Source organism: Pseudophryne corroboree, chromosome 1 (genome assembly GCF_028390025.1).
Source record: "Pseudophryne corroboree isolate aPseCor3 chromosome 1, aPseCor3.hap2, whole genome shotgun sequence".
NCBI lineage: Eukaryota > Metazoa > Chordata > Amphibia > Anura > Myobatrachidae > Pseudophryne > Pseudophryne corroboree.
The window spans coordinates 431,924,988-431,951,115 of NC_086444.1; the positions used below are offsets into that span (position 1 = coordinate 431,924,988).

The window sequence follows — 26,128 nt, forward strand, 5'->3', positions numbered from 1 at the left end:
AGAGGTGGAGAAAAAGAGAACAAAGGAGAAAGAGAAGGAAAAAGGTAAGAGGAATGAAGAAGTGAGTAAGGAAGATGGAGTATCTAATATCACACAACAAAAAGAAAACATCAGACAGCAAAGCAAAATATGAAAATGTGGAGTTTAATTTTCAAAAGATGCACCTTACCTGGTACTACTCCATTTGTTGCTATTGCACTCATGGAGATTGCTGTAAGCATGGTCTAAAAACAAAAGGACATAAATAACATTTAATTATACAGCGCCAGCATATTCTGTTGATCTTTACAATTGTGAACAAATACAGAAATAAAACCAGAATCAGTATTAACAGATACAGACAAGAGAAGATAAGAGGGCATTGCTTGCAAGTTTACAATCTATAGGCATGCTGGCAACTTGCATGTCTAAAAAAATGACCACTCTTAACTGACAAATGTCACATATTCTCTAAAATACTCACACAACAGCAGCAGGCAAAAACAATGCAAAAGGAGTGTAAGATACCAGCGGTTCCCACTACCCAGGGGAGACGAAGAAAGAGGATTACACCAAAAATGTTTTGTAGGCATGGGAGGTACACTCCCATGATAGTGCCCATTCGAGGTGTCTAGAGAAAAATAAAATAAAATGAGTCTCTTTCTGTCCTATTTCGATGCCTACTGCTTCTAAAAGATTTTGTTTTAACTCCTTACCTTAGCTGGCTTCTTCTTACCCTCACTTTCTTCCTCATGCTCTTTCGCACCCTGAGGGAGGTTGGTGTAATTGGCCAAACGGTTAAGTAGAGAGGAAACTTTGGGACGTGTGTCCATCTCTTCCTGCAGACAATGAGAAAGTTGAATAGTAGGAGTTATTCAAAGGTTCTGTTACCATATAACAGCCATATAACAGTCTATAGGCCACTATACTTGGACGCAGAAACAATGCACTGATACAGTAATGCAGCAGGGGGCATGGAATATAAGTAGATGCCTCCTACATGCATTTCTGATCCAGTGTTGCATTCTATGACGCAGCATTGAATCACCTATGAAACCATCAGTCGGCTGTGTGACCCCATGGGTCACGAGGCCAAAAGACCAGGAAATCTCTGTCTTCCAGAGATCCTGGCATGTGCACGCCCCAAAAACAGAGACGACACACCTCCATTTTGGGAAACGGCATCCATCACTACCTCTTCCCAGCCCCCAAACAGCTACAGTCTGCAGCCATAGGGGTATATGCAATTGCGGTCGAATTCCCGAAATTGTCGAATTTCGGGTCATTTTCGCCCAAAAAAAAAATTCGCCTATGCAATTCAGTGCTTTCCGACCAAAAAACGGACTTTCAAAATTCGACTTTTTGAAATTCGAATTTTTGCAAATTCGACTTTTCTGCAATGATACAAGTGCTGCAATTCGACAAAAGCATATTCAATTCAAGTTTGGAAATTCGACAGCAGTGCTTTTAGACAGCAAATTCGTCATTTTCAATCCGCCACACTTTGGAGGGTGAAAACAATAAAAAAAAATTTAAACATGTTTTTTTTGGTGTGTTTTTTTTTAGGAATAGCATATCTATTTATATTAGAAGGGATTAGGTACTTTTTTTTTTTTTTTTTTTGGAGGCACAAATATTATTTATATATTTTTTAAAATATTATTTTTTTTTATTTTTTTTTTATTGCTGGAACGGTAAAATCCTTTAAAAAATGGCGTGGGGTCCCCCCTCCAAAGCATAACCAGCCTCGGGCTCTTCGAGCTGGTCCTGGTTCTAAAAATGCGGGGGAAAAATTGACAGGGGATCCCCCGTATTTTTAAAACCAGCACCGGGCTCTGCGCCTGGTGCTGGTGCAAAAAATACGGGGGACAAAACGAGCAGGGGTCCCCCGTATTTTTCACACCAGCATCGGGCTCCACTAGCTGGACAGATAATGCCACAGCCGGGGGTCACTTTTATGCCGTGCCCTGCGGCTGTGGCATTAAATATCCAACTAGTCACCCCTGGCCGGGGTACCCTGGGGGAGTGGGGACCCCTTCAATCAAGGGGTCCCCCCCCCCCAGCCACCCAAGGGCCAGGGGTGAAGCCCGAGGCTGTCCCCCCCATCCAATGGCCTGCGGATGGGGGGGCTGATAGCCTTTTGTGATAATGAAAAGAATATTGTTTTTTCCAGCAGTACTACAAGTCCCAGCAAGCCTCCCCCGCAAGCTGGTACTTGGAGAACCACAAGTACCAGCATGTGGGAGAAAAACGGGCCCGCTGGTACCTGCAGTACTACTGAAAAAAAAATACCCAAATAAAAACAGGACACACACACCGTGACAGTAAAACTTTATTTCATACGTCGACACACACATACTTACCTAAGTTCACACGCCGACATCGGTCCTCTTCTCCATGTAGAATCCACGGATACCTGAAAATAAAAGATCAATATACTCACCTCAGCCATGGTCCAGAGATACATCCACGTACTTGGCAAAAAAAGAAAACGAACACACGGGCCACCGGACTGAAAGGGGTCCCATGCTGACACATGAGACCCCTTTCCACGAATGAGACCTGTCAGTGACAGCTGTCACACAGAAGTCTCTAAAGCCAATCAGGAAGCGCAACTTCGTTGCACTCACCTGATTGGCTGTGTGCTGTCTGAACTCAGACAGCGCATCGCACAGCCCCGTCCATTATATTCAATGGTATGAATTTAGCGGCTAGCGGTGAGGTCACCCGCCGGTCAGCGGCTGACCGCGGGTAACCCCACCGCAGACAGCAAAGTTCCCACCATTGAAACTAATGGAGCAGCTTTGCGATGCGCTGTCACAGCACAGACAGCGCACAGCCAATCAGGTGAGCGCCACGGAAGTAGCGCTTCCTGATTGGCTGAAGGGACTTCAGTGACAGGAGTCACGTGATGTCCCGGCATTCGGGAGAAAGGGGTCTGATGTGAAAGCATGGGACCCCTTTCAATACGGCATGGAGCGGGTGTTCGGTTTGTTTTTTTAACAAGTACGTGGATTTATATCTGGACGTGGATGTACCTCTGGAAGCTGGAAGGTGAGTATAATTTTTTCACAGGTACCCTCGGATCGTCGGAGACCGTGGCAGTCGGCGTGTCAACATAGGTAAGTATGTGTGTGTCGGTAGTGTGTAATAAAGTTTTACTATCAAGGTGTGTGTGTACTGTTTTTATTTGGGTATTTTTTTCCCAGTAGTACTACAGGTACCAGCTGGCCCGTTTTTCTCCCGCATGCTGGTACTTGTGGTTCTCCAAGTACCAGCTTGCGGGGGAGGCTTGCTGGGACTTGTAGTACTACTGGAAAAAACAATATCTTTTTATTATCACAAAAGGCTATCAGCCCCCCCATCCGCAGCCCATTGGATGGGGGGGGACAGCCTCGGGCTTCACCCCTGGCCCTTGGGTGGCTGGGGGGGGGGGGGACCCCTTGATTGAAGGGGTCCCCACTCCCCCAGGGTACCCCGGCCAGGGGTGACTAGTTGGGTAGTTAATGCCACGGCCGCAGGGCACGGCATAAAAGTGACCCCCGGCTGTGGCATTATCTGTCCAGCTAGTGGAGCCCGATGCTGGTGTTAAAAATACGGGGGACCCCTACTCTTTTTGTCCCCCGTATTTTTGGCACCAGCACCAGGCGCAGAGCCCGGTGCTGGTTTTAAAAATACGGGGGATCCCTGCCCAATTTTCCCCCGCATTTTTAGAACCAGGACCAGCTCGAAGAGCCCGAGGCGGGTTATGCTTTGGAGGGGGGACCCCACGCCATTTTTTTTTCAGGCTTTTTCCCGTTTTTTCCCGTTTTTTAAAATCGCGGCAAAATCCGCCAAATCGGCCGATTTTCGCCCGCGGGACTGTCGAATCCGTTTTGCATTGAATATGGTGAATTCCGGCAGCCACCTGCCAGAATTCACCTGTCGAATTGTGTCGAATTTAAAAACGGCGATAATTTGCCGCGATTCGCCGTGAATTGCATATACCCCATAATGTGTCTCATGACGTAGAACCTATTCTGCACATGCACAGTACGGGTCCTACTCATGGACAGGGAACCAGCTATCTGCATGTTGCAGCTAATCTGTCGGGACCCACGTCAGGTCGCATGTGCACTCTGCCACATGCCTTGGTCTTGCACAGGTGCATCTAGTGAGTCTACTCTGGGCTGGTCTATTTTGTACTTTTGCATTGGACATAGTGCACCTACAAATGCGCATTTTACAGAAGTGCAACTGTAACGTGTAAAAAGTCTCTATTCAATAGGAACCCAAACTTGCCCCTCCTTTTAGTGCTCAACACGCAGATTTTTACTTACAGCCCTATGGGGCTACGAACATAAATCCGCAAGTCAGCCGTACTTTAAATGTGGCACTATTCTGTGAAACTAGGAATGGTGTCACTCCATGCAGCTATTGGTCAGTGTTCTGCAAACTACACCCATTGGCGGAGACTGAGGTGCACAGAGCGTAAAAGGATTTTCACGTCACCTCAGCTGTTTTGCACTTTGCAAATGTGGCCTACTGTGAAATGCACCAATAACCTATTTGATTAAGAGAGGAAAAGAGAATCAGTGAGGGGAACTTATTGGCTAATTTTTAGGTCCCCTTCTACTTAATATTAGGTCTGATGTTGCAAATTATGGACAAAGCCTTCACTTCACTCTGATGATCAGACCTTAATGTGTATTTTGTACATGTACATTATATGCGGGTTCAGTATGATTTGCCGGTGGACTGGATTCCGGCTGTCAGTATACCGACAGCAGCATCCCATCCATCATAATCCCAACAGCCTTCCTTTAAGCCCCCTAACCCTCACCTTTTCCCTACCCTAACCCTGCCTTCTGGGTGCCTAACCCTCCCCGCTTGATACCTAACCCTAACCTCCCCTTCTAATTGACTAAACCTAACCCTCCCTCCCCAATCCAAACACTAACCTTCCCGTCCCTGCTCCCTAACTCTAAACCCCCTTTTCCTGCCTAAACCTAACTTCCTCCAACCCCCCCACCCACGCGGCAGAACAATCAAGATGCTGGCTGTCGGTAATGTGACGCCAGCATCCCGTGCTGCGTCGGTATATGGACGCCGACATTGCGTCCACCTTCGGGATCCTGGCATCGGTATATTGGCCGACGGGATCCCATCTGTCGGGAAGCTAACTGCTTTCCTTATATGCATGTGATGTTAGGCCTGGAAAGTTAGCTCTTTAAGAATCTCCTGATTGGATTTAAAAAGTGGTATAAATCTCAGCTGTCTCTCACCTCAAAAAGAGCAAGATTCCTGTCATATGAATCGTCCCCCTCTTCATTGTGGTTGTACAGCGCTGAGTTCTTCCTACGGTCAATCTCTGTAGGAGACATCACTTACGTAAACAAAACTAGAAAAAAAACCTCACTAAGTGCTATGTTACTGTAACCTGTGAGATGTACCTAGGAGCTTGCTGTTCTCCTCTGTTACCGATGTCTGGCTCCGATCTGTAGAAAGAACACATGCTAGATAATTAGAAATTACAGCTGATGAAAGTGTCCTTACAATGTCTTAAAACAAAGGAAAAGTAATGTAAGTGCTTGACTGGCAGCAACACCAACATTTAAAAAGTTTTATTCCAATGGTGATGCTTATGCTATTACTGAAGATGCAGATCATGGGACTTTTCTTCTTACGTTAAATCGTTGTGTCTTAGTCCATTGGGGGGACACTGGATACAATGGTTTATAGTGTGTGGTGACAGGAGCTTGGACACTATAAATTTACTAGCTTCTCTCCTTCTACATCCATATAGGCTCCTGGGAACATCAGTATGTGTTCCCAAAGGACAGGCCAAGAATATAGAACAAGAGTGAGAGGAGAAAAACAACGTTCTCAAATGAGAACAACAATCCTATCTAGATAAAAACAATAAAGAATAACAGAAAATGCAAGCAAAGAGCACAAAGGTATGGTATCCAGCGTCCTGCAAAGGCCTGAGAGAAAAGGATTTAACGTAAGTACAAAAATCTAATTTTCTCTAGCAACCAGCTTGGGGACATTGGAAATGCTGCCCCTAAAGGTGCATACACACAGAACGATTTGTCCAACAATCGGGTGTTACCGATCGATCGGATGACCAATTGTTCCGCGAGTATGCACAATATCGTACATGGCGCACTCACGTGGGGTCATCTGTCCCTTCCCCTTATCTTTGTACTTGTTCAAAAGATCAGGGGAAGCGGCTTCCGATCCCATGCAGTGCTATGCGGGGGGCATAGCTGGCAGTCTTGCAGCGGCTCGCTCTGTGTGTATGGCTGCCCAATCTGTCGGCCCGAGGAGCACCCGATGCTTCGGTGGGTGCACATCGTACCGTGTGTCCCCACCTTAAGGGATGTTATGCTGAGAAATCACTGTGCACAGCAGCAAAGACCCAAAACTGACATCTTTAGATGTAAAAGCAGAAATCTGCAGGATTTTGTGAAGGTATGCATGTAAGACCAGGTGGCCTGGCACAATCCTCAGCAGAGGAGACACTCTCACATATTTAGGGACAGGCTAACCTGTCCCTGAATATGTGGGACAGGTTTCCCAATTAAAAGATTTAAAGATTCCCCAATCCACCAATCTGCTCCCATATATTACAGATATTTTTCAGTGATTTGCAGATAATTTTCAGCAAACAGAGACGTGACAATCAGTTTACTAGAAATGGTCTGCAAATCTGCTGATTGTTACCATTATTATTATTATTATCATCATCCATTATTTATATGGCGCCACAAGGGTTCCGCAGCGCCCAATTACAGAGTACATGAACAAATAATCAAAACAGGAAAACAGCAACTTACAGTTGAAGACAATATAGGACAAATACAGGGTAAATGAACATAGCTACATCAGCAGATGACACTGGAATAAGTATCAGGTGGCAGAGGACTGCTGGATTTGGTGCAGTTGAATATTATTAAAGTAAGAGAAAGAATAAGCACATGAGGGAAGAGGGCCCCGGTCGTGAGAGCTTACATTCCAGCCCCAATTGATCTGTGAAATCCAACATGTTGGACAACCTGATTTAACAATCCCAATCGATGTTTGGTCTGAATCTTCAATCAGATTTTATTGTGCACAATTGTCTGCAAATTGCCCCAATCGATTGCTGATGTATTGGGGCTTTTAGTCTGGTGAATTACCACAACAATATACCTTGCAATGTTCTGTTTAGAACCAGAGCTCTTACAATGTCCAGACAACAAAGAGAATTATCCTGCCCTAAGATGGGGAATACAATGTCCCGATTGCCTTTTGACTTAAGGTAAGGATTGGTTCTAAGAGAAACTCTGGTCGTCATTCCGAGTTGTTCGCTTGTTGACGTTTTTCGCAACGCAGCAATTAGGTGGAAAATGCGCATGCGCATGGTACGCAGAGCGCATGCGCTAAGTTATTTAACACAAAACGTAGTAGTTTTGCTGGTGTTCGTGCGGCGCTTTCCAGACGCACTGCTAATCGGTGTGTGATTGACAGGAAAGGGGCGTTTCTGGGAGGTAACTGAGCATTTTCCGGGAGTGTGCTAAAAAACGCAGGCGTGTCAGGTAAAAACGCAGGAGTGGCTGGAGAAATGGGGGAGTGGCTGGCCGAATGCAGGGCGTGTTTGTGACGTCAAACCAGGAACTAAACGGACTGCAGTCATCGCAATCTAGGAGTAGGTCTGGAGCTAGTCAGAAACTGCAAAGAATTATTTAGTAGCAGTTCTGCTAACCTTTCGTTCGCACTTCTGCTAAGCTAAGATACACTCCCAGAGGTCGGCGGCCTAGCGTGTGCAATGCTGCTAAAAGCAGCTAGCTAGCGAACAACTCGGAATGAGGGCCTCTGTCTTAATGGAAGAAAAGGAAATAAGACTAAACTTTAGGCCAAATTCAGACCTGATTGCAGCACCAAAATTGTTCTCTAATGGGCAAAACCATGGGGGTAATTTAGATCTGATCGTAGATGTGCTAAATTTAGCACATCTACGATCATTTGCGCTGACATGCAGGGGACGCCCGGCACAGGACTAGTCTGCCCCGCATGTCAGGCCCCACCCCTCCCCGCCCCTACAGGTGCAAAAGCATCACATGGCGGCGATGCTTCTGTACCTGGCGAGTAGCTCCCTGCCAGTGCAGCTCTTGGGTCGCAGCGGCTGCGTGTGACGTCACACAGCCGCCGCAGCCCGCTCCCACCCTGTGTTCTGGACACGCCTGCAATGTCCGGAACACGCCCAACCATCGGCATTCTATCGTCGTTGGCACCCCCCATGCCGCCCCTGCCTGTCAATCAGGCAGAGGCGATCGCAGCCCTGAGATGCTGCTAGCATCTCACTGCGCTCCCGCGAAGCGCACTCGCAGTGCGGCCACTGCGTGTGCGCACTCCAGCAAGGACTTCAGACTGCCAGTCTGAATTAGCCCCTATGTGCAGTGCAGGTGGGGCAGATATAACATGTGCAGAGAGAGTTAGATTTGGGTGGGGTGTGTTCAAACTGAAATCTAAATTGCAGTGTAAAAATGAAGCAGCTAGTATATACCCTGCACAGAAACATATAACCCACCCAAATCTAACTCTCTCTGCACGTTATATCTGCCCCATCTGCAGTGCACATGGGTTTGCCCATTAGAGAACAATTTAGCTGCTGCGATCAAGTCTGAATTAGGCCCTTAATCTTCCTCTGTCAAATTTCAAGCGTGTCCCCTCTGGTAAACCTCTCATTTTAAAAAAAAAACTACTTTCCTAAATTCTATTGCTAATTTAATATGTATTGAATATTCCGATCATATGACCTCCGTTCCTTCTGTCCCCTAAGCTGTATTTGTTCAACTCTATGGGCGGTATTCAAATTATATATCACGTCCAATCTCCTTTCTAAAGTGATCCCCATTATCGCGTATATCGCGCCCATCAGGTTTAGCTGCGTAAAGGTTTGGGGCGCCCTCGCTACCCTGGGGGAAGTGAGCTGAAATAATTATACCACACCCGTCAGCAGAAACAGAACAGTGTGGAAGGGGGTGAAAAGAATTGTAAACCGCCCTATAAGTCTTACCTGATAAGTTTAGTTATGCAGCTCATGCACCTTTTTTGTTCTTCATTTTATTGATTTCTTTTTTGAAGCTAGGGCCTAAAAAACTGTCAATATTACTCATTGTAAGGTTTTTATTAGTTGCAATATAACTTTAGTCTTCCTGCAACTAATACCTCTTCTTATACAAGCAAATATAGTATGGACGTCCCACTGCTGGCAACATTGCTTACCTTCATATCATCTAAATGGTATCCGGTCTCCAGGTCGACAATGTCTAGGTCGACCACTATAGGTCAGTAAGTAGGTTGACATGGTTTCTAAGTAGTCAGGGGTTCTAGGTCGTCATGACAAAAGGTCGACATGAGTTTTCACCTTTTATTTAGCTTTTTCATACTTTACGATCCACGTGGACTACAATTGGGAATGGCACCGTGCCCGAAGTTCGCTCGCCATGCAAGGGGACACGGTGCACTAATTGGGGTTCCCAGTCACTGTACGGAGAAAACGACACCAAAAAAAGTGAAAAAAACTCATGTTGACCTTCTGTCATGTCAACCTAGAGTCCCTGTCGACCTAGAAACCATGTCAACCTACTTACTGTCAACCAATAGTGGTCGACCTAGACACTGTCGACCCTACATACCACACCCCATCTAAATACAACTGTAAAGCAAATGGGTCTGCAAAAGAGGCAACGATCACTAAGCTAAACCAGGTTCGGCAGGCCACACTGTAATAAGACACCTGCAGAGTGGGGAACCCTATTATAAATCCAATCCAGCCCCAGCATAGGGCCAGAATCACTAGAGAAATAGGGCCAGCAAAAAAAAAAAAAAAAGTACTCCCGGTTCCAGAAGCAACCAGCCCTCGAAGAGACTGACATTTGCTACTAGAGTAGTGGAAGGAAAAGGTCAGTATGCAATCAACCAATCAGAGCAGCCTGTGCCTGATTGGCATGTGTAACATGAGAAATACACTCTAATTGGCTGTTCATGTAATGACTGCCTCAGATTAATTAGGCTCATTCATTTGTGTTGTAGGTCTGAAAGGTTCAGTTAGTAATGTTATCTCATGGTATTTTAGTTCAGTATGGACAACTTCAAGAAAGAAAACAAGTTTCCTTATGTATCAAGCTGATCACAAATGTTAAACAAAATGCTGTCAGGGTCTACTTCTTCTTATTTTTTAGGTACTGCTGTAGAACTACAATCTGGATACATTTTACTGCATGAATAGTGCCGAGATGTGGCGTTTTGCTGCCTGCATTACATCCACCTCTATATCAGGACCATTTACAAATGCAAAGGTTGCAACTTGTGTTCTAAGCAAAATGAGCCTTTAAGCTACTGAAATTACATTTCATATGTCTTACTATGTAACCTCTGGAAACTATTATTACAGACATGGAAACAGCACATTACAGGCCCTGCTTGCATCAGTAGCTGGCTCTATTGTGGTCACAGTGATGGGATGCCTTTTGTGATTCATACTTCATATCATCCACGGTAAGATATGTGTGTATGTGTCCCAGACACTTACCACTTTCCTCGAAGTCTTCATTTCCAGCTCCTCCATAGGAATTGGAGCTTGCCCCCTCAATTTGATCCTCATCGTCGGGTACTTTAGTGACGATGAAATGTGGCATGTCTCACCGCTGTGTCCACTACTATTTCTTGTTACCGTTCCTTCTTTACTCAGCCTCTCCTAGTATCTTGTTTACCCAGTAGTTATAGATTGCCCATTACTTAATTCTTTGTCCCATTCATTCTCATCTTTGTCTCAGTCTTCTTCAAACTCCCATCCTCTCCTGTGACGTTACAACTTTCAGCATAACTACGTCTCCTGCCTGGCTTATGGCTAGCTATTTAACATGGATACCTTTCAGCATTCATCCAAACCTTCCCAGCTTTGCCTTGCTTAACAGTATGCATTCAGGACATGCTGGACCTGCTGCTGCTGACTGCACCTCCAGCTGTTCTCTCTATACCCCTTGCCCTGGAACGCTTATCTCACTCCTTTTTGCTTTCATCTATTAGCAAAACTTTTTTTTCTCTGCTTTCGCCTCCTGTACACTCTGTTCCCTTTTCTCCCTTCTGGGACAAGCTCACTATCAGCGCTTCCCTGTCACATGTTCTTCTCCTATCCCAGTGGGAGGTGCATGCTCTTAAAGTCACAGCTAGCTGCAGCAGTATCTAGGACAATTACACAGGTATTTAAGGCCTGCCTCCCTCTAACACCTGACCCACAACTAAAGGTACTGTGAAGTCATGCTGCAAGCAGTAGGTGGTGGGTTGTAGCTCTCGTGTGCTCCTCTGTGCAGTACAATAGGTGCAAAGCTGAGCGTCTGTCATTAAAACATTCCCATAAACTGCTTCCAGCCAGGGGTGTGGCTCATAAATGTACAATAACTTCATCTGTCATAGCAACAACATAACAGGATTAACCACATAACCCGGGGTCACCCTAATAGAAGCTGTGTGGGCAGGCACAGATAATGGTGTGATTGGATGTTATTTACAACAACTTTGAACGCAGCCAAACACTGCGTGCTTAGTCAGTTGTACTCACAATGGTATCACTACTGAGGACTGCCATGCCATCTTCCAGAGAGTGCTAGATCTCACTCTCTCTAAGGATGGAAGACTCCTTGACTAAACAGTATAAGATATTACCAAGCATATAAAGCAATGTAATGCAATGCAAACTAATCTTACAGCTATAAATTATTACTACAGCTTAATATATGTATGTAAATGGAGTTTGTATAATAACCACAGGTCATTAAATCCAAGTTTAACCCCAAAAGGGACAGTAGCCATTGCGATAGTGAGTAGTTCTGTGTGAATGAATGTACATGTACAGTGACTGTCTTTACATCACCACAGGTACTGTCACACTCTATGTTATATAGGATTGTTGCTGACACAAAAAAATACAGATCATTCTTATTAATCAATTAGAATGTCAGCTACAGATTTGTACTGAATAATGGCCTTGTCTTCTTGCAAAAGCAATTCCTTTTAAAGAAATATACGTTGATTGATAACTAAATATGTGGAAGGCCTGTGCAACAGATAAAGTTAAAGTACATGTATAGCCCTACAATGCTCAGAAAGACTGCTCCCTTAATCTGCGGTGTCAGTGGGCCAAGGGAAAACATGCTGAAAATGTGGTTAGCAAAATTGATCGCGTATTGAAGATATGACTAAATGTGTAACTACACAAAACACAGTAATTTCATCTATTCATGTCTGAAATCTTGCAATAAAGTTGCATTTGAAAAGAACAATGCATCTTAATTTACTCTGCATAGCACACCAATCCTGTTTTACTAGTCTACTCAAAATCAAAATACAGTTCTCTGTTGTACATCAGAAATAAAACAAATTGTGCTTATTAAGCAGCTGATGTAAACGGACGAGCTCCTCGTAACACCTGTTTGGCGAGACATTTGTTCTTTCTTTATTGCTTTAATGAACAAATTAGTTGATAATCCATTTTCCGGGACATGTGTTTGCATGTAAATACTTATAAAGCTCTGCAGAGTATGCGACATAAATACATGTTATTGTGCTGATTTTAAGCACCACTCTTCACATATGCTTATCAACTCTCTTAGGCCATGTTTATACAAACAATGGGGGTCATTCCGAGTTGTTAGCTCGTTATTTTTTTCTCGCAACGGAGCGATTAGTCGCTAATGCGCATGCGCAATGTCCGCAGTGCGACTGCGCCAAGTAAATTTGCTATGCAGTTAGGTATTTTACTCACGGCATTACGAGGTTTTTTCTTCGTTCTGGTGATCGTAATGTGATTGACAGGAAGTGGGTGTTTCTGGGCGGAAACAGGCCGTTTTATGGGAGTGTGTGTAAAAACGCTACCGTTTCTGGGAAAAACACGGGAATGGCTGGAGAAACGGAGGAGTGTCTGGGCGAACGTTGGGTGTGTTTGTGACGTCAAACCAGGAACGACAAGCACTGAACTGATCGCACTGGAAGAGTAAGTCTCGAGCTACTCAGAAACTGCACAGAGAAGTCTTTTCGCAATTTTGAGAACCTTTAGTTCGCAATTTTGATAAGCTAAGATTCACTCCCAGTAGGCGGCGGCTTAGCGTGTGCAAAGCTGCTAAAAGCAGCTTGCGAGCAAACAACTCGGAATGAGGGCCAATATTTTTAGAGCATTTTCTTTCACCCGTGTGTGAAATCAGCTTTAACACAGCACAGCACAGCATAGCACGGGAATCATTGGTTCCTATGCAGAAATGAATTGGCAGTGTAACCAGCAGTGACAGTTCCGTATCTTAAAAACTCATAAAATGAAGTCCAGATAAATACTGATCCTACTGTATAAGCAACCACAGATGTAACTCATACCTCTTTTCCACCTAAGTCCTGGGTCTGACTCAAGATTTGGAGCACAGAACCAAACTGGGTCAGACCCAGGAGCGTACCTTTTCTACCATGGCTCCAACCCAGGTTATTCCTGGGTCGGAGCAGTTTAAATGGAACACGGGGGCAGTGGGGGATGGCGTCTCTCAGCAACAGTAGAGAATGAGGCTCTGCCCACTGCACCTGCCCCCACATGTGTCAATGCTGCAGGAAGCAATGTCCCGCCGTGAATCTCCCCATGCTGTAAACAGGAGCTGGGTCGGATGACCCGCTTACCCATTTACACTGTCTTTAATCCGTGTCCTTTCCGGAACCAACCCTGCAAGATAGCCGGGTTGGATTCTCAGATCACTGGTCTCAGATTAACCCTTTTCCACTGAGCCGCGACCCATGTTCTCACAGTAATAATCTGGGTTTTAGCAGCAGTGGAGAAGGGGTATCAGGAAAGCATTGCACAATCAACTAAATTCAGCATCCGTATCTCATAAAGATTCATGAGATTCTTCAGTCTGTTAAACTCTGGCAACAACCAATGTTAAATTTACGCTGGCAGCCTGTGGTCCTTGTGCTGAGGTGCCATTAAATCATGGCACATCAAGACTGGAGTGCACTCCTTTTACAGATTGAGTCACTTGATTGCTCCACACAGTAAAAGATTGAAGGTATTTGATACGGGTGTAGTAGGGTTTGCCGGCGGCCGGGCTCCCGGTGACCAGCATACCGGCGCCGGAAGCCCGTCCGCCGGCATACCGACAGCGTGGTGAGTGCAAATGAGCCCCTTGCAGGCTCACTGCGCTCGCCACGCTGTAGGGGAAGGTGGCGCACGCTATTTATTCTACCTCCAGGGGGCTCGTGGACCCCCAAGAGGGAGAAAAAGTGGCGGTATGCGGCTGTCGGGATTCCGGCGCCGGTATACTGTGCGCCGGTATCCCGACAGCCGGCCACCTGAAGACCACCCTTTGAAACCACCCCCTGGTATTTATATAGGAAACTACCATGAGCTCATATATACCTTATCATACACGGGTCATTACCTGCTTAGGTTATTATCGAACTTTATTGTGTTGTGGTGCTTGGCTTGGTCCCGGCTATGGTGAGCCCTGTTCAGCCTTGTACTCTGTGCGACTGCTCCTCTGATCCACTGCAATGCTGATTATCACCTTTTTCTGTTTGATTTCCCCCCCACCTTCCTCCCTTTTCCTTTAATAATTCTTATATCTTTTTTAGTTAGTTTTAATTACAGTATTTTATTGCTCTGTTTATGCATGTTTTATCCCATTGTGGTCTTTTGGTCATTTGTTATTCTTATAAACCTTAATGTGTGCTTTATGATTGTACAATACGTATTGTATCTATACAATGGATTTAACTCAATGGGGTAAATTTACTAAAGCTTCTAAAAGTGAAAAGAGGTGATGTTGCCCTGTGCTGGACGGCACGCAGCATGTGCACAGATGAACGCAGATCTGGCTGCGTATGCAGCCATCTGCATTCATCTCTGAATAACCCTCTAAGGCAGGGAAGGGGGGGGCAATTAATTTCTATAGGGGGCCACATGAAAAATCTGGACTGTGTTGGAGGGCTGAACCAATGATAACTTGAACTTAATTATACTCAATATATAATAAAAGCACAAACCTACTTTTTAATGTAATTTTTTTCTGCTATTGGCTTGTAATGTGCACTGTATGACGGGTTGCTGTCCCATTGCTGCAAGACTCACCCTGGATGCCGGTCTGACGGGATCTCTAAAGCACCCCGAAGTTTAAGCAGGAAGTGACAGGGCAAAGCCGTCTCCCACGGGATATACGTCATCAGGCACTGGTTGCTAGGGACCGCCGGCAGTGACTGCCCGTGCACTGCGGCTCTGTAGCTTGCGACTCGCAGGCAGTCACTGGGCCTCAATTGTTAAGCTGCATCGTAGGGTCTTTATGACCTAGCGATACAGCACAGTGTGTGGTGTAGGGAGCATGTGGGCGGAGAGCCGCGGGTGCCATGTGTGTGAGATTAAGGGGGGGAAACCTTGTGACTGGAATAAATAAGCAGGCCGGACAGGGATTGGCAAAGGGACGTATGTGGCCTGCGGGACGTACTTTGCCGAGGTCTGCCCTAAGGGGTCTATTTATTAAGCCTTGGATGGAGATATAGTGGACAGAGATAAAGTACCAGCCAATCAGCTTCCTAACTGCCATGTCACAGGCTGGGTTTGAAAAATAACAGTTAGGAGCTGATTGGCTGGTACTTTATCTCTGTCCACTTTACCTCCATCCAAGGTTTAGTAAATAGACCCCTAAGTCCTTTATTATTGCCAAGTCCGGGATCCAAGGGATGTACAATGCAGAAGTTATTACATATAAACAATAAAACTGCACTGGACTGGTAATTTACATATAACTATGTATGAGTATAGATATAACAATGCACAGCAGATACTGGATGTAGTGTTCCTTCTAGGCTGTTTCAGCAGGGTGCTGCACCCTGGCCATTTTTGAAATGTGGAAAAGCACCCTGCCCTTTTTCAGTGCACCCTGCAGGATCATAAATAGCTTCCTTGTATACAGAATGCAACAGAGTGCATGTTACAATGTAGTTATCTACTCCTTGCCTACCTCTGAAATTGGAAACAATTTCTATCCTTAATGAACTGGATGGCAGAGGAGGCACAGTAAATGGCATCACTGCTGTGGCTGTCTGCATAACACAGCACTCTTATATAGAGGGAAAGAACAGGGTAAGCAGTGAGCATGTACTGCTTACACTATTTCCTTAGTAGAAGAACAGACTTTTATTTTGTACTTATACTGTATATTTTAACTGTAAGTTTTCTGTTTTATAACACATAGGGATTATAACTACTTCATCAGTGGAGGAGACATTTATTATTATCTACTTTCAAGGAGACTGGACAAATATAGTATTTTTCTCAGTACAGATGTTGGGTGTTACATGGGCGTCCTATATGTATGTAGCAGTAAATGATACATTAAAGGGAAAATATATATTTAAAAAAACCTATAAACATATGCGCTATGCTTTGTGCGCAAAGAGTCACATCAAAAATGTGCCCTTCAAAATGAAAATGTGCCCTCCTCAATGATCAGCACCCTGCCCTAGAAAAATCCTAGAATGAACACTATGGATGTATATCACAGAATACTTGTACCAAATATTCAGATAGCAGTACACTTGTTCTTAACTAACACTGTCTAAAAATAAGATTTTACTCACCGATAAATCTATTTCTCGTAGTCCGTAGTGGATGCTGGGGACTCCGTCAGGACCATGGGGAATAGCGGCTCCGCAGGAGACAGGGCACAAAAAGTAAAAGCTTTTGGACCTAGGTGGTGTGCACTGGCTCCTCCCCCTATGACCCTCCTCCAAGCCTCAGTTAGGATACTGTGCCCAGACGAGCGTACACAATAAGGAAGGATTTTGAATCCCGGGTAAGACTCATACCAGCCACACCAATCACACCGTACAACTTGTGATCTGAACCCAGTTAACAGTATGATAACAGAGGAGCCTCTGAAAAGATGGCTCACAACAACAAAAACCCGATTTTGTTAACAATAACTATGTACAAGTATTGCAGACAATCCGCACTTGGGATGGGCGCCCAGCATCCACTACGGACTACGAGAAATAGATTTATCGGTGAGTAAAATCTTATTTTCTCTAACGTCCTAAGTGGATGCTGGGGACTCCGTCAGGACCATGGGGATTATACCAAAGCTCCCAAACGGGCGGGAGAGTGCGGATGACTCTGCAGCACCGAATGAGAGAACTCCAGGTCCTCCTCAGCCAGGGTATCAAATTTGTAGAATTTAGCAAACGTGTTTGCCCCTGACCAAGTAGCTGCTCGGAAAAGTTGTAAAGCCGAGACCCCTCGGGCAGCCGCCCAAGATGAGCCCACTTTCCTTGTGGAATGGGCTTTTACAGATTTTGGCTGTGGCAGGCTTGCCACAGAATGTGCAAGCTGAATTGTACTACAAATCCAACGCGCAATAGTCTGCTTAGAGGCAGGAGCACCCAGCTTGTTGGGTGCATACAGGATAAACAGCGAGTCAGATTTCCTGACTCCAGCCGTCCTGGAAACATATATTTTCAGGGCCCTGACTACGTCCAGCAACTTGGAGTCCTCCAAGTCCCTAGTAGCCGCAGGCACCACAATAGGTTGGTTTAGGTGAAACGCTGAAACCACCTTAGGAAGAAATTGAGGACGAGTCCTCAATTCCGCCCTATCCGAATGAAATATCAGGTAAGGGCTTTTATAGGATAAAGCCGCCAATTCAGATACTCGCCTGGCAGAAGCCAGGGCCAACAACATTACCACTTTCCATGTGAGATATTTTAATTCCACCGTGGCAAGTGGCTCAAACCAATGTGATTTTAGGAATCCCAAAACTACATTGAGATCCCAAGGTGCCACTGGGGGCACAAAGGGAGGCTGTATATGCAGTACCCCTTTTACAAAAGTCTGAACTTCAGGAAATGAAGCCAATTCTCTCTGAAAGAAAATCGACAAGGCCGAAATTTGAACCTTAATGGACCCTAACTTTAGGCCCATGGACAGTCCTGTTTGCAGGAAATGTAGGAAACGACCTAGTTGAAATTCCTCTGTCGGGGCCTTCTTGGTCTCGCACCACGCAACATATTTTCGCCAAATACGGTGATAATGCTGTGCGGTTACATCCTTCCTAGCTTTAATCAGGGTAGGAATAACTTCATCTGGAATGCCTTTTTCCTTCAGAATCCGGCGTTCAACCGCCATGCCGTCAAACGCAGCCGCGGTAAGTCTTGGAACAGACAGGGTCCCTGCTGAAGCAGGTCCCTTCTTAGCGGCAGAGGCCACGGGTCCTCTGTGAGCATCTCTTGAAGTTCCGGGTACCAAGTCCTTCTTGGCCAATCCGGAGCCACTAGTATAGTTCTTACTCCTCTCCGTCTTATAATTCTCAGTACCTTGGGTAAGAGAGGCAGAGGAGGGAACACATACACTGACTGGAACACCCAAGGTGTTACCAGAGCGTCCACAGCTATTGCCTGCGGGTCTCTTGACCTGGCGCAATACCTGTCTAGTTTTTTGTTGAGGCGTGACGCCATCATGTCCACCTTTGGTTTTTCCCAACGGTTCACAATCATGAGGAATACTTCCGGATGAAGTCCCCACTCTCCCGGGTGTAGGTCGTGTCTGCTGAGGAAGTCTGCTTCCCAGTTGTCCACTCCCGGAATGAACACTGCTGACAGTGCTATCACATGATTTTCCGCCCATTGCAGAATCCTTGCAGCTTCTGTCATTGCCCTCCTGCTTCTTGTGCCGCCCTGCCTGTTTATGTGGGCGACTGCTGTGATGTTGTCCGACTGGATCAACACCGGCTGACCCTGAAGCAGAGGCTTTGCTAGGCTTAGAGCATTGTAAATTGCCCTTAGTTCCAGTATATTTATGTGAAGTGAAGTCTCCAGGCTTGACCACACTCCCTGGAAGTTTCTTCCTTGTGTGACTGCTCCCCAGCCTCTCAGGCTGGCATCCGTGGTCACCAGGATCCAGTCCTGAATGCCGAATCTGCGGCCCTCTAGGAGATGAGCACTTTGCAGCCACCACAGAAGAGATACCCTTGTCCTTGGAGACAGGGTTATTTTCTGATGCATCTGAAGATGCGATCCGGACCATTTGTCCAGCAGATCCCACTGAAAAATTCTTGCGTGGAATCTGCCGAATGGAATCGCTTCGTAAGAAGCCACCATTTTTCCCAGGACCCTTGTGCATTGATGCACTGACACCTTTCCTGGTTTTAGGAGGTTCCTGACTAGCTCGGATAACTCCCTGGCTTTCTCCTCCGGGAGAAACACCTTTTTCTGGACTGTGTCCAGAATCATCCCTAGGAACAGCAGACGTGAGATAGTGCTACTCCGACTTCTAACTGTTCTCTGGACCTTGCCCTTATTAGGAGATCGTCCAAGTAAGGGATAATTAATACGCCTTTTCTTCGAAGAAGAATCATCATTTCGGCCATTACCTTGGTAAAGACCCGGGGTGCCGTGGACAATCCAAACGGCAGCGTCTGAAACTGATAATGACAGTTCTGTATTACGAACCTGAGATACCCTTGGTGAGAAGGGCAAATCGGGACATGGAGATAGGCATCCTTGATGTCCAGAGACACCATATAGTCCCCTTCTTCCAGGTTCGCTATCACTGCTCTGAGTGATTCCATCTTGAATTTGAACCTTTTGATATAAGTGTTCAAAGATTTTAGATTTAAAATCGGTCTCACCGAACCGTCTGGTTTCGGTACCACAAACAGTGTGGAGTAATACCCCTTCCCTTGTTGTAGGAGGGGTACTTTTATTATCACCTGTTGGGAGTACAGCTTGTGAATGGCTCCCAATACCGCCTCCCTGTCGGAGGGAGCTATTGGTAAAGCAGACTTCAGGAACCGGCGAGGGGGAGACGTCTCGAATTCCAATTTGTACCCCTGAGATACTACTTGCAGGATCCAGGGGTTCACTTGCGAGTGAGCCCACTGCGCGCTGACATTTCTGAGACGACCTCCCATCGTACCTGAGTCTGCTTGTAAGGACCCAGCGTCATGCTGAGGACTTGGCAGAAGCGGAAGAGGGCTTCTGTTCTTGGGAAGAAGCTGTCTGCTGCAGTCTTTTTCCCCTTCCTCTACCCCGGGGCAGATATGACTGTCCTTTTGTCCGCTTGCCTTTATGGGAACGAAAGGACTGATGCTGAAAAGACGGTGTCTTTTTCTGTTGAGAGGTGACTTGAGGTAAAAATGTGGATTTCCCAGCCGTTGCCGTGGTTACCAGGTCTGATAGACCGACCCCAAATAACTCCTCCCCTTTATACGGCAATACCTCCATGTGCCGTTTTGAATCCGCATCACCTGACCACTGTCGCGTCCATAACCCTCTTCTGGCAGAAATGGACAGCGCACTTACTCTTGATGCCAGAGTGCAAATATCTCTCTGTGCATCTCGCATATATAAAAATGCATCTTTTAATTGCTCAATAGTCAATAAAATACTGTCCCTATCCAGGGTATCAATATTCTCAGTCAGGGAGTCCGACCACGCCACCCCAGCACTGCACATCCAGGCTGAGGCGATTGCTGGTCGCAGTATAACACCAGTATGTGTGTATATACTTTTAAGGATATTTTCCAGCCTCCTATCTGCTGGCTCCTTAAGGGCGGCCGTTTCTGGAGACGGTAACGCCACTTGTTTTGATAAGCGTGTGAGCGCCTTATCTACCCTAGGGGGTGTTTCCCAACGAGCCCTAACCTCTGGTGGGAAGGGATATAGTGCCAATAATTTTTTAGAAATTAGCAGTTTTTTGTCGGGGGTAACCCACGCTTCATCACACACTTCATTCAATTCCTCTGATTCAGGAAAAACTACGGGTAGTTTTTTCACACCCAACATAATACCCCTTTTCGTGGTACTTGCAGTATCAGAGATGTGCAAAACCTCCTTCATTGCCGTGATCATGTAACGTGTGGCCCTACTGGAAAATACGTTTGTTTCTTCACCGTCGACACTGGAGTCAGTGTCTGTGTCTGGGTCCGTGTCGACCCACTGAGGTAACGGGCGTTTTATAGCCCCTGACGGTGTTTGAGACGCCTGGACAGGCACTAACTGAGCTGCCGGCTGTCTCATGTCGTCAACAGTTTTTTGTAACGTGCCGACACTGTCACGTAATTCCTTAATTACGGCCATCCATTCAGGTGTCGACTCCCTAGGGGGTGACATCACCATTATAGGCAATTGCTCCGCCTCCACATCATTTTCCTCCTCATACATGTCGACACACACGTACCGACACCCAGCACACACACAGGGAATGCTCTGATAGAGGACAGGACCCCACTTAGCCCCTTGGGGAGACAGAGGGAGAGTTTGCCAGCACACACCAGAGCGCTATATATGTATAGGGACGACCTTACAATAAGTGTCTATCCCTTATAGCTGCTTATATCTGTTATTTTGCCAAATAAGTGCCCCCCTCTCTTTTTTACCCTGTTTCTGTAGTGCAGGATGCAGGGGAGATTCTGGGAGCCTTCCTACCAGCGGAGCTGTGTGGGAAAAATGGCGCTGTGTGCTGAGGAGATAGGCCCCGCCCCCTTCTCGGCGGGCTCTTCTCCCGCTTTTTTCTGGAAAACTGGCAGGGGTTAAATATATCCATATAGCCCAGGAGCTATATGTGATGTATTTTTTGCCAAATAAGGTAAATTCATTGCTTCCCAGGGCGCCCCCCCCCAGCGCCCTGCACCCTCAGTGACCGAAGTGTGAAGTGTGCTGAGAGCAATGGCGCACAGCTGCAGTGCTGTGCGCTACCTTATGAAGACAGGAAAGTCTTCTGCCGCCGATTTATGGACCTCTTCTTGCTTCAGCATCTGTAAGGGGGCCGGCGGCGCGGCTCCGGGACCCATCCATGGCTGGGCCTGTGATCGTCCCTCTGGAGCTAATGTCCAGTAGCCAAGAAGCCCAATCCACTCTGCACGCAGGTGAGTTCGCTTCTTCTCCCCTTAGTCCCACGCTGCAGTGAGCCTGTTGCCAGCAGGACTCACTGAAAATAAAAAAAACCTAAGTATACTTTTACTTCTAAGCAGCTCAGGAGAGCCACCTAGATTGCACCCTTCTCGGCCGGGCACAAAGATCTAACTGAGGCTTGGAGGAGGGTCATAGGGGGAGGAGCCAGTGCACACCACCTAGGTCCAAAAGCTTTTACTTTTTGTGCCCTGTCTCCTGCGGAGCCGCTATTCCCCATGGTCCTGACGGAGTCCCCAGCATCCACTTAGGACGTTAGAGAAATGACATATAGAATACTTAAGTATCTGTAAAAGCACAGCGCTGGTGAGGCAGGCAGCATTACAGAGGAGACAGAGCCCTGCAGTCAAGATAGCACCAAGATCTCAGTCAGGGAGTGAGGGAGAGTGAAAAGCAGCTCCAGGGCATGAACACCAGCAGTAGACGGTGCCCGGAGCTGGGGAAGGGGCTACAGGTCAGCACATTATCCCTTATGCTGGTCCTCACCACCGGGTACTCTGGAGCCTATAACAAACAAATTTCAGTAAATCCGACCTGTGCTCCCTTGCCGTGGTGAATATAGTGCAGTACAGTGTCCACGCCAGCGGCGCAGTCCGTCTCCTGGCACCATGACCGGCTTGCGATTAACCTGCGGGTCTCACCTGGGGGACCCTCTTACCTCCTCCCTGATGTGCAGCCACGCGATCCAGGAGAGCGTCAGCGGTGTGTGCCTGAAGTCCGGTGCACCTCCGCCGCAAGTACCTGGGAACCAGGCTGCAGGAGTATGCAGCACTGCTGGGGAGGTGATGGAGGCGCAGGGCAGAATGTCAAACTGACATAAAAGTGCTGCGGCCCTTGAAGTCTACTAAAAAAGCTCTTTTCAGGGCTGCCTAGCGCAGCCCCACCTGTTAGCTGCCTGCTCTGCAGGCACCAACTTACAAACTGAGCTCCAGTGCCTGGAGGCGGGGTTATAGAGGAGGTGGTGCATTGCATCCTGGGAACAGTCAAAGCTTTAGCCTGTTGGTGCCTCATATCAAGATCCAACTCTACACCCCAATGTTATTCCCTGTGGAATACCAGTGTACCCAGCTGCAGAGATGAGGAGTATTTATGGCAGGTGCACCAGTGTGTGTGTGTATGTACCTCTGTGTACCAGTGTGTATATGTACACCATGCATACCACTGTGTGTGTATTCCTGTGTAGCAATGTGTGTATGTACATCATGCATATCACTGTGTCTGTGTGTATGTACACCTGCAGAAGCAGTGTGGGTGTACCAGTGTGTGTATGTACATCTTGCATATAACTATGTGTATGTACACCTGAAGTAGCAGTGTGTATGTACCCCTCAGTACTAGTGTGTGTATGTGCATCATGCATATCATTGTGTGCATGTATTACTGGCATAGCACTGTGTGTGTACTCCTGTGTAAGTGTGTGTATATGAGTGTGGCCTTTTTGTAGCAGTCGGTAATGTGAACTGACTGCAACAGTGAGTTGGGGGTCGATCATAAACCAGCCAATCAGATGCTAATATTCATAATCATCATCATCATTGTCGTCTACATAACCGCCAACCCTCCAGAACTCACAACACATACACCTGTCAGTCCAGCATCTGAGTGGCTTCACAAGCTGGGACATCGCAAATGTTATACCCCTTTTCCACTGACATAAAAATACTGTGTTTTTGCATGTGACCATGCATCAACCTAGGATTTGTGGCAGTGGAAAAGAGTCCGACTCTGTAATTTCCCGTGTCCTCAGTGAAAAGGAATATTACATTTCTAAACTGTACTGCCCATCTCTGATAATTTCCCTCATTCAAAGACCTACAAACAAGCCCAGGGGCCATATATAATAGAGTGAGAGTTTCAAAAAGTGTGAGATTTGGTAAGGTTTTGCAGTTTGTTTTTTTAAATGGCAATCATTTACACAGCAAGATCAACCTGGTTTTGCAGTGTAAATGATTGCCACTTTAAAAAAAAAACTGAAAAACCTTACCAAATCTCTCACTTTCTGAAACTCTCACTCGATTACATTTGGCCCTAGGTTTCTCAGTTTTACATTTTTTTGTCAAATTAAAAACTTTAACTACTCTGAGCCTGTAGATTACTGTAGGATTTCGGACTGCTTCACTTTAATTCCAAGGAACTCCTCTCTAAATGTACATACACACTGAGAGATTTTGACTATGAGTGATTTTGACTGAGCGATTATCCTTGAACTGGCAGTAGGAGATTTTGACTAACTTTACCAGCAATTTTAACTAAGTGTGCAAGCGATTTTGGCTATGCGCGATTTTGGCCAACTTATTTAAACAGGGGGGTGTTTTCACTTTTCCAGCGACCTAGTAGAAATTGACTTGCCTGTACAGTCTATTTTTAGCAGCGATAGCGACCTGGCGGGGACTGGTTGTGTACACACAGAGCGATATGCACTAACTTTCTGAGCGATTTTGACTATATAGTCAAAATCGCTCAGCCATATCACTCCATGTGTATGCACTTTAACCTCCATAATATTCTTATTGGGGGGATTAAATTGTTTTCTGCTGCAGCTCCCATCTAAAATGACCAAGAGCTATTCAGTTGCTGGTGACCATTATCTCTGCTTGCACCTGAGCACAATTCTGGCCAAAGTCTGCTTTTAGCCAGTGCACCCAGAAGATTGCATGGGATTGAATGCTTTAAAGGGCAAATCCCGATGCATTTGGACGTGACATGGCATTTGCACCCAAAGGCACAACTGAATATAATCTGTCACTGTAGATGGGAGCTGTGGTCATGAAAAAACAACTGAATTTCCCCCAATGTGAGGCTGCGCATGTACAAATAGTTACAGGAACCAAACATCAGACTTTCCTGCACAACTCTAAAGCTGGTACATACTAGGTGATATGTCGTCCGATCTGGTGGATCTGACCGACATATCGGGCACATCATCTAGTGCAGTGATGGGGAACCTTGGCACTCCAGCTGTTGTTGAACTACACATACCAGCATGCCCTGCTACAGTTTTAGCATGGCCAAATAGCAAAACTGTAGCAAGGCATGCTAGGATGTGTAGTTCAACAACAGCTGGAGTGCCAAGGTTCCCAATCATTGGTCTAGTGTGTATTGTCAGTCATGCGCTCCCACAGGTCGTTTGCCAGGTTGTCCCAGGGTAGTGCGGACGTGAACTATATATTGCGTGATTGTGCGATGTATCGCTCAGTGTGTAAGGCAGGTCAATATATCGTCATATTGGTTGTGCCGATGGCCGAGTACACATACCGTTTAGCGTGTACACGACATAAGAGGTGCAGCGAGAAATCTGCAGTGGTGTTGCTCATGAGGTGCTTGAGAAATCATTGGAACGCCAGTACCTGACGTCATCGTCAATAACTGAATAACTACATTACTTAGGACCTACTGTAATTCAAAAAACTCAATAAAAAAAAAAAAAAAAAAAGAACAATGAATTGATTGGAACGCGGACTTTATCCAGCAACTGTAGGTATCAGAGTGGGAAACTAGAACTACCCTGACTAAATCTTCAATTTGTGAGGGGGAAAGGGGAAACAGGTTTAAGATACACTTGAGATGTAACCAGTAATAGTTAGTTGTATTCCCCAAAGCTTCGAATGTATGTTGCGGGGAATGCACCAATAAAAATTTACTGTACCACATACAGTGGTAATGCCTTTAAATTACTAGTGTTTGGCAGTGTGTAAGCTCACTTGCCAAAGAGGTCACATCCACGGAGATGTAGGATCATCCTTACTTCCTTCTCCCTTTACAATTACCTAACAGGGTGTACTGATAAACACAGCATCTGGCTGCAACCTAGAACACTCCAAATTCACCCTCCACTGCATGGGTCACTGGTAGCGCTCGGCACATGTACAGACTGGCTTATATAACCAGTATTCTTACTATTACCACAACTCAGGTCACCAGCATATCTGAAATATGGTCAGAGCTGGATTACTGTTTTTGGGGCCCTAGAGAAATCAACTGGTTGGGGCCCCTACCAATAAAATTGTCAACATGATGTGCTAGTGATGTTGTTACAATCTGCAAATATTCCCAGCTCCACAAATGTGTGATACACACTGTAGTACCCCCAGCTCACATTATGCCACACAGAAACCCCAGTTTACATATGCCATAGTGCCAGTCACACTGGTGATGTAGATATGTGTGGGAGCCACTGGGCGGCTGC

At 46.1% G+C, this 26,128-nt stretch overlaps 1 protein-coding gene across 3 annotated transcripts in view; it reads right to left on the reverse strand.

Moving 5' to 3' along the window:
- The window catches only part of SLC12A6 (solute carrier family 12 member 6), a 103,381-nt gene that overhangs the window by 74,158 nt on the left and 3,095 nt on the right, over positions 1-26,128 (reverse strand). For 2 of the 3 annotated variants that reach the window (XM_063913469.1, XM_063913468.1), the window contains exons 3-7: positions 5,412-5,456; positions 5,244-5,329; positions 696-818; positions 464-610; positions 170-224 (exon numbers count right to left, since the gene is read on the reverse strand). In XM_063913469.1, coding sequence (XP_063769539.1) covers positions 170-224; positions 464-610; positions 696-818; positions 5,244-5,329; positions 5,412-5,456 — 456 coding nt within the window. Of the gene's footprint in view, positions 1-169; positions 225-463; positions 611-695; positions 819-5,243; positions 5,330-5,411; positions 5,457-10,540; positions 11,142-26,128 lie in introns of those variants that run through there. The other variant, XM_063913470.1, reaches the window with a different exon arrangement.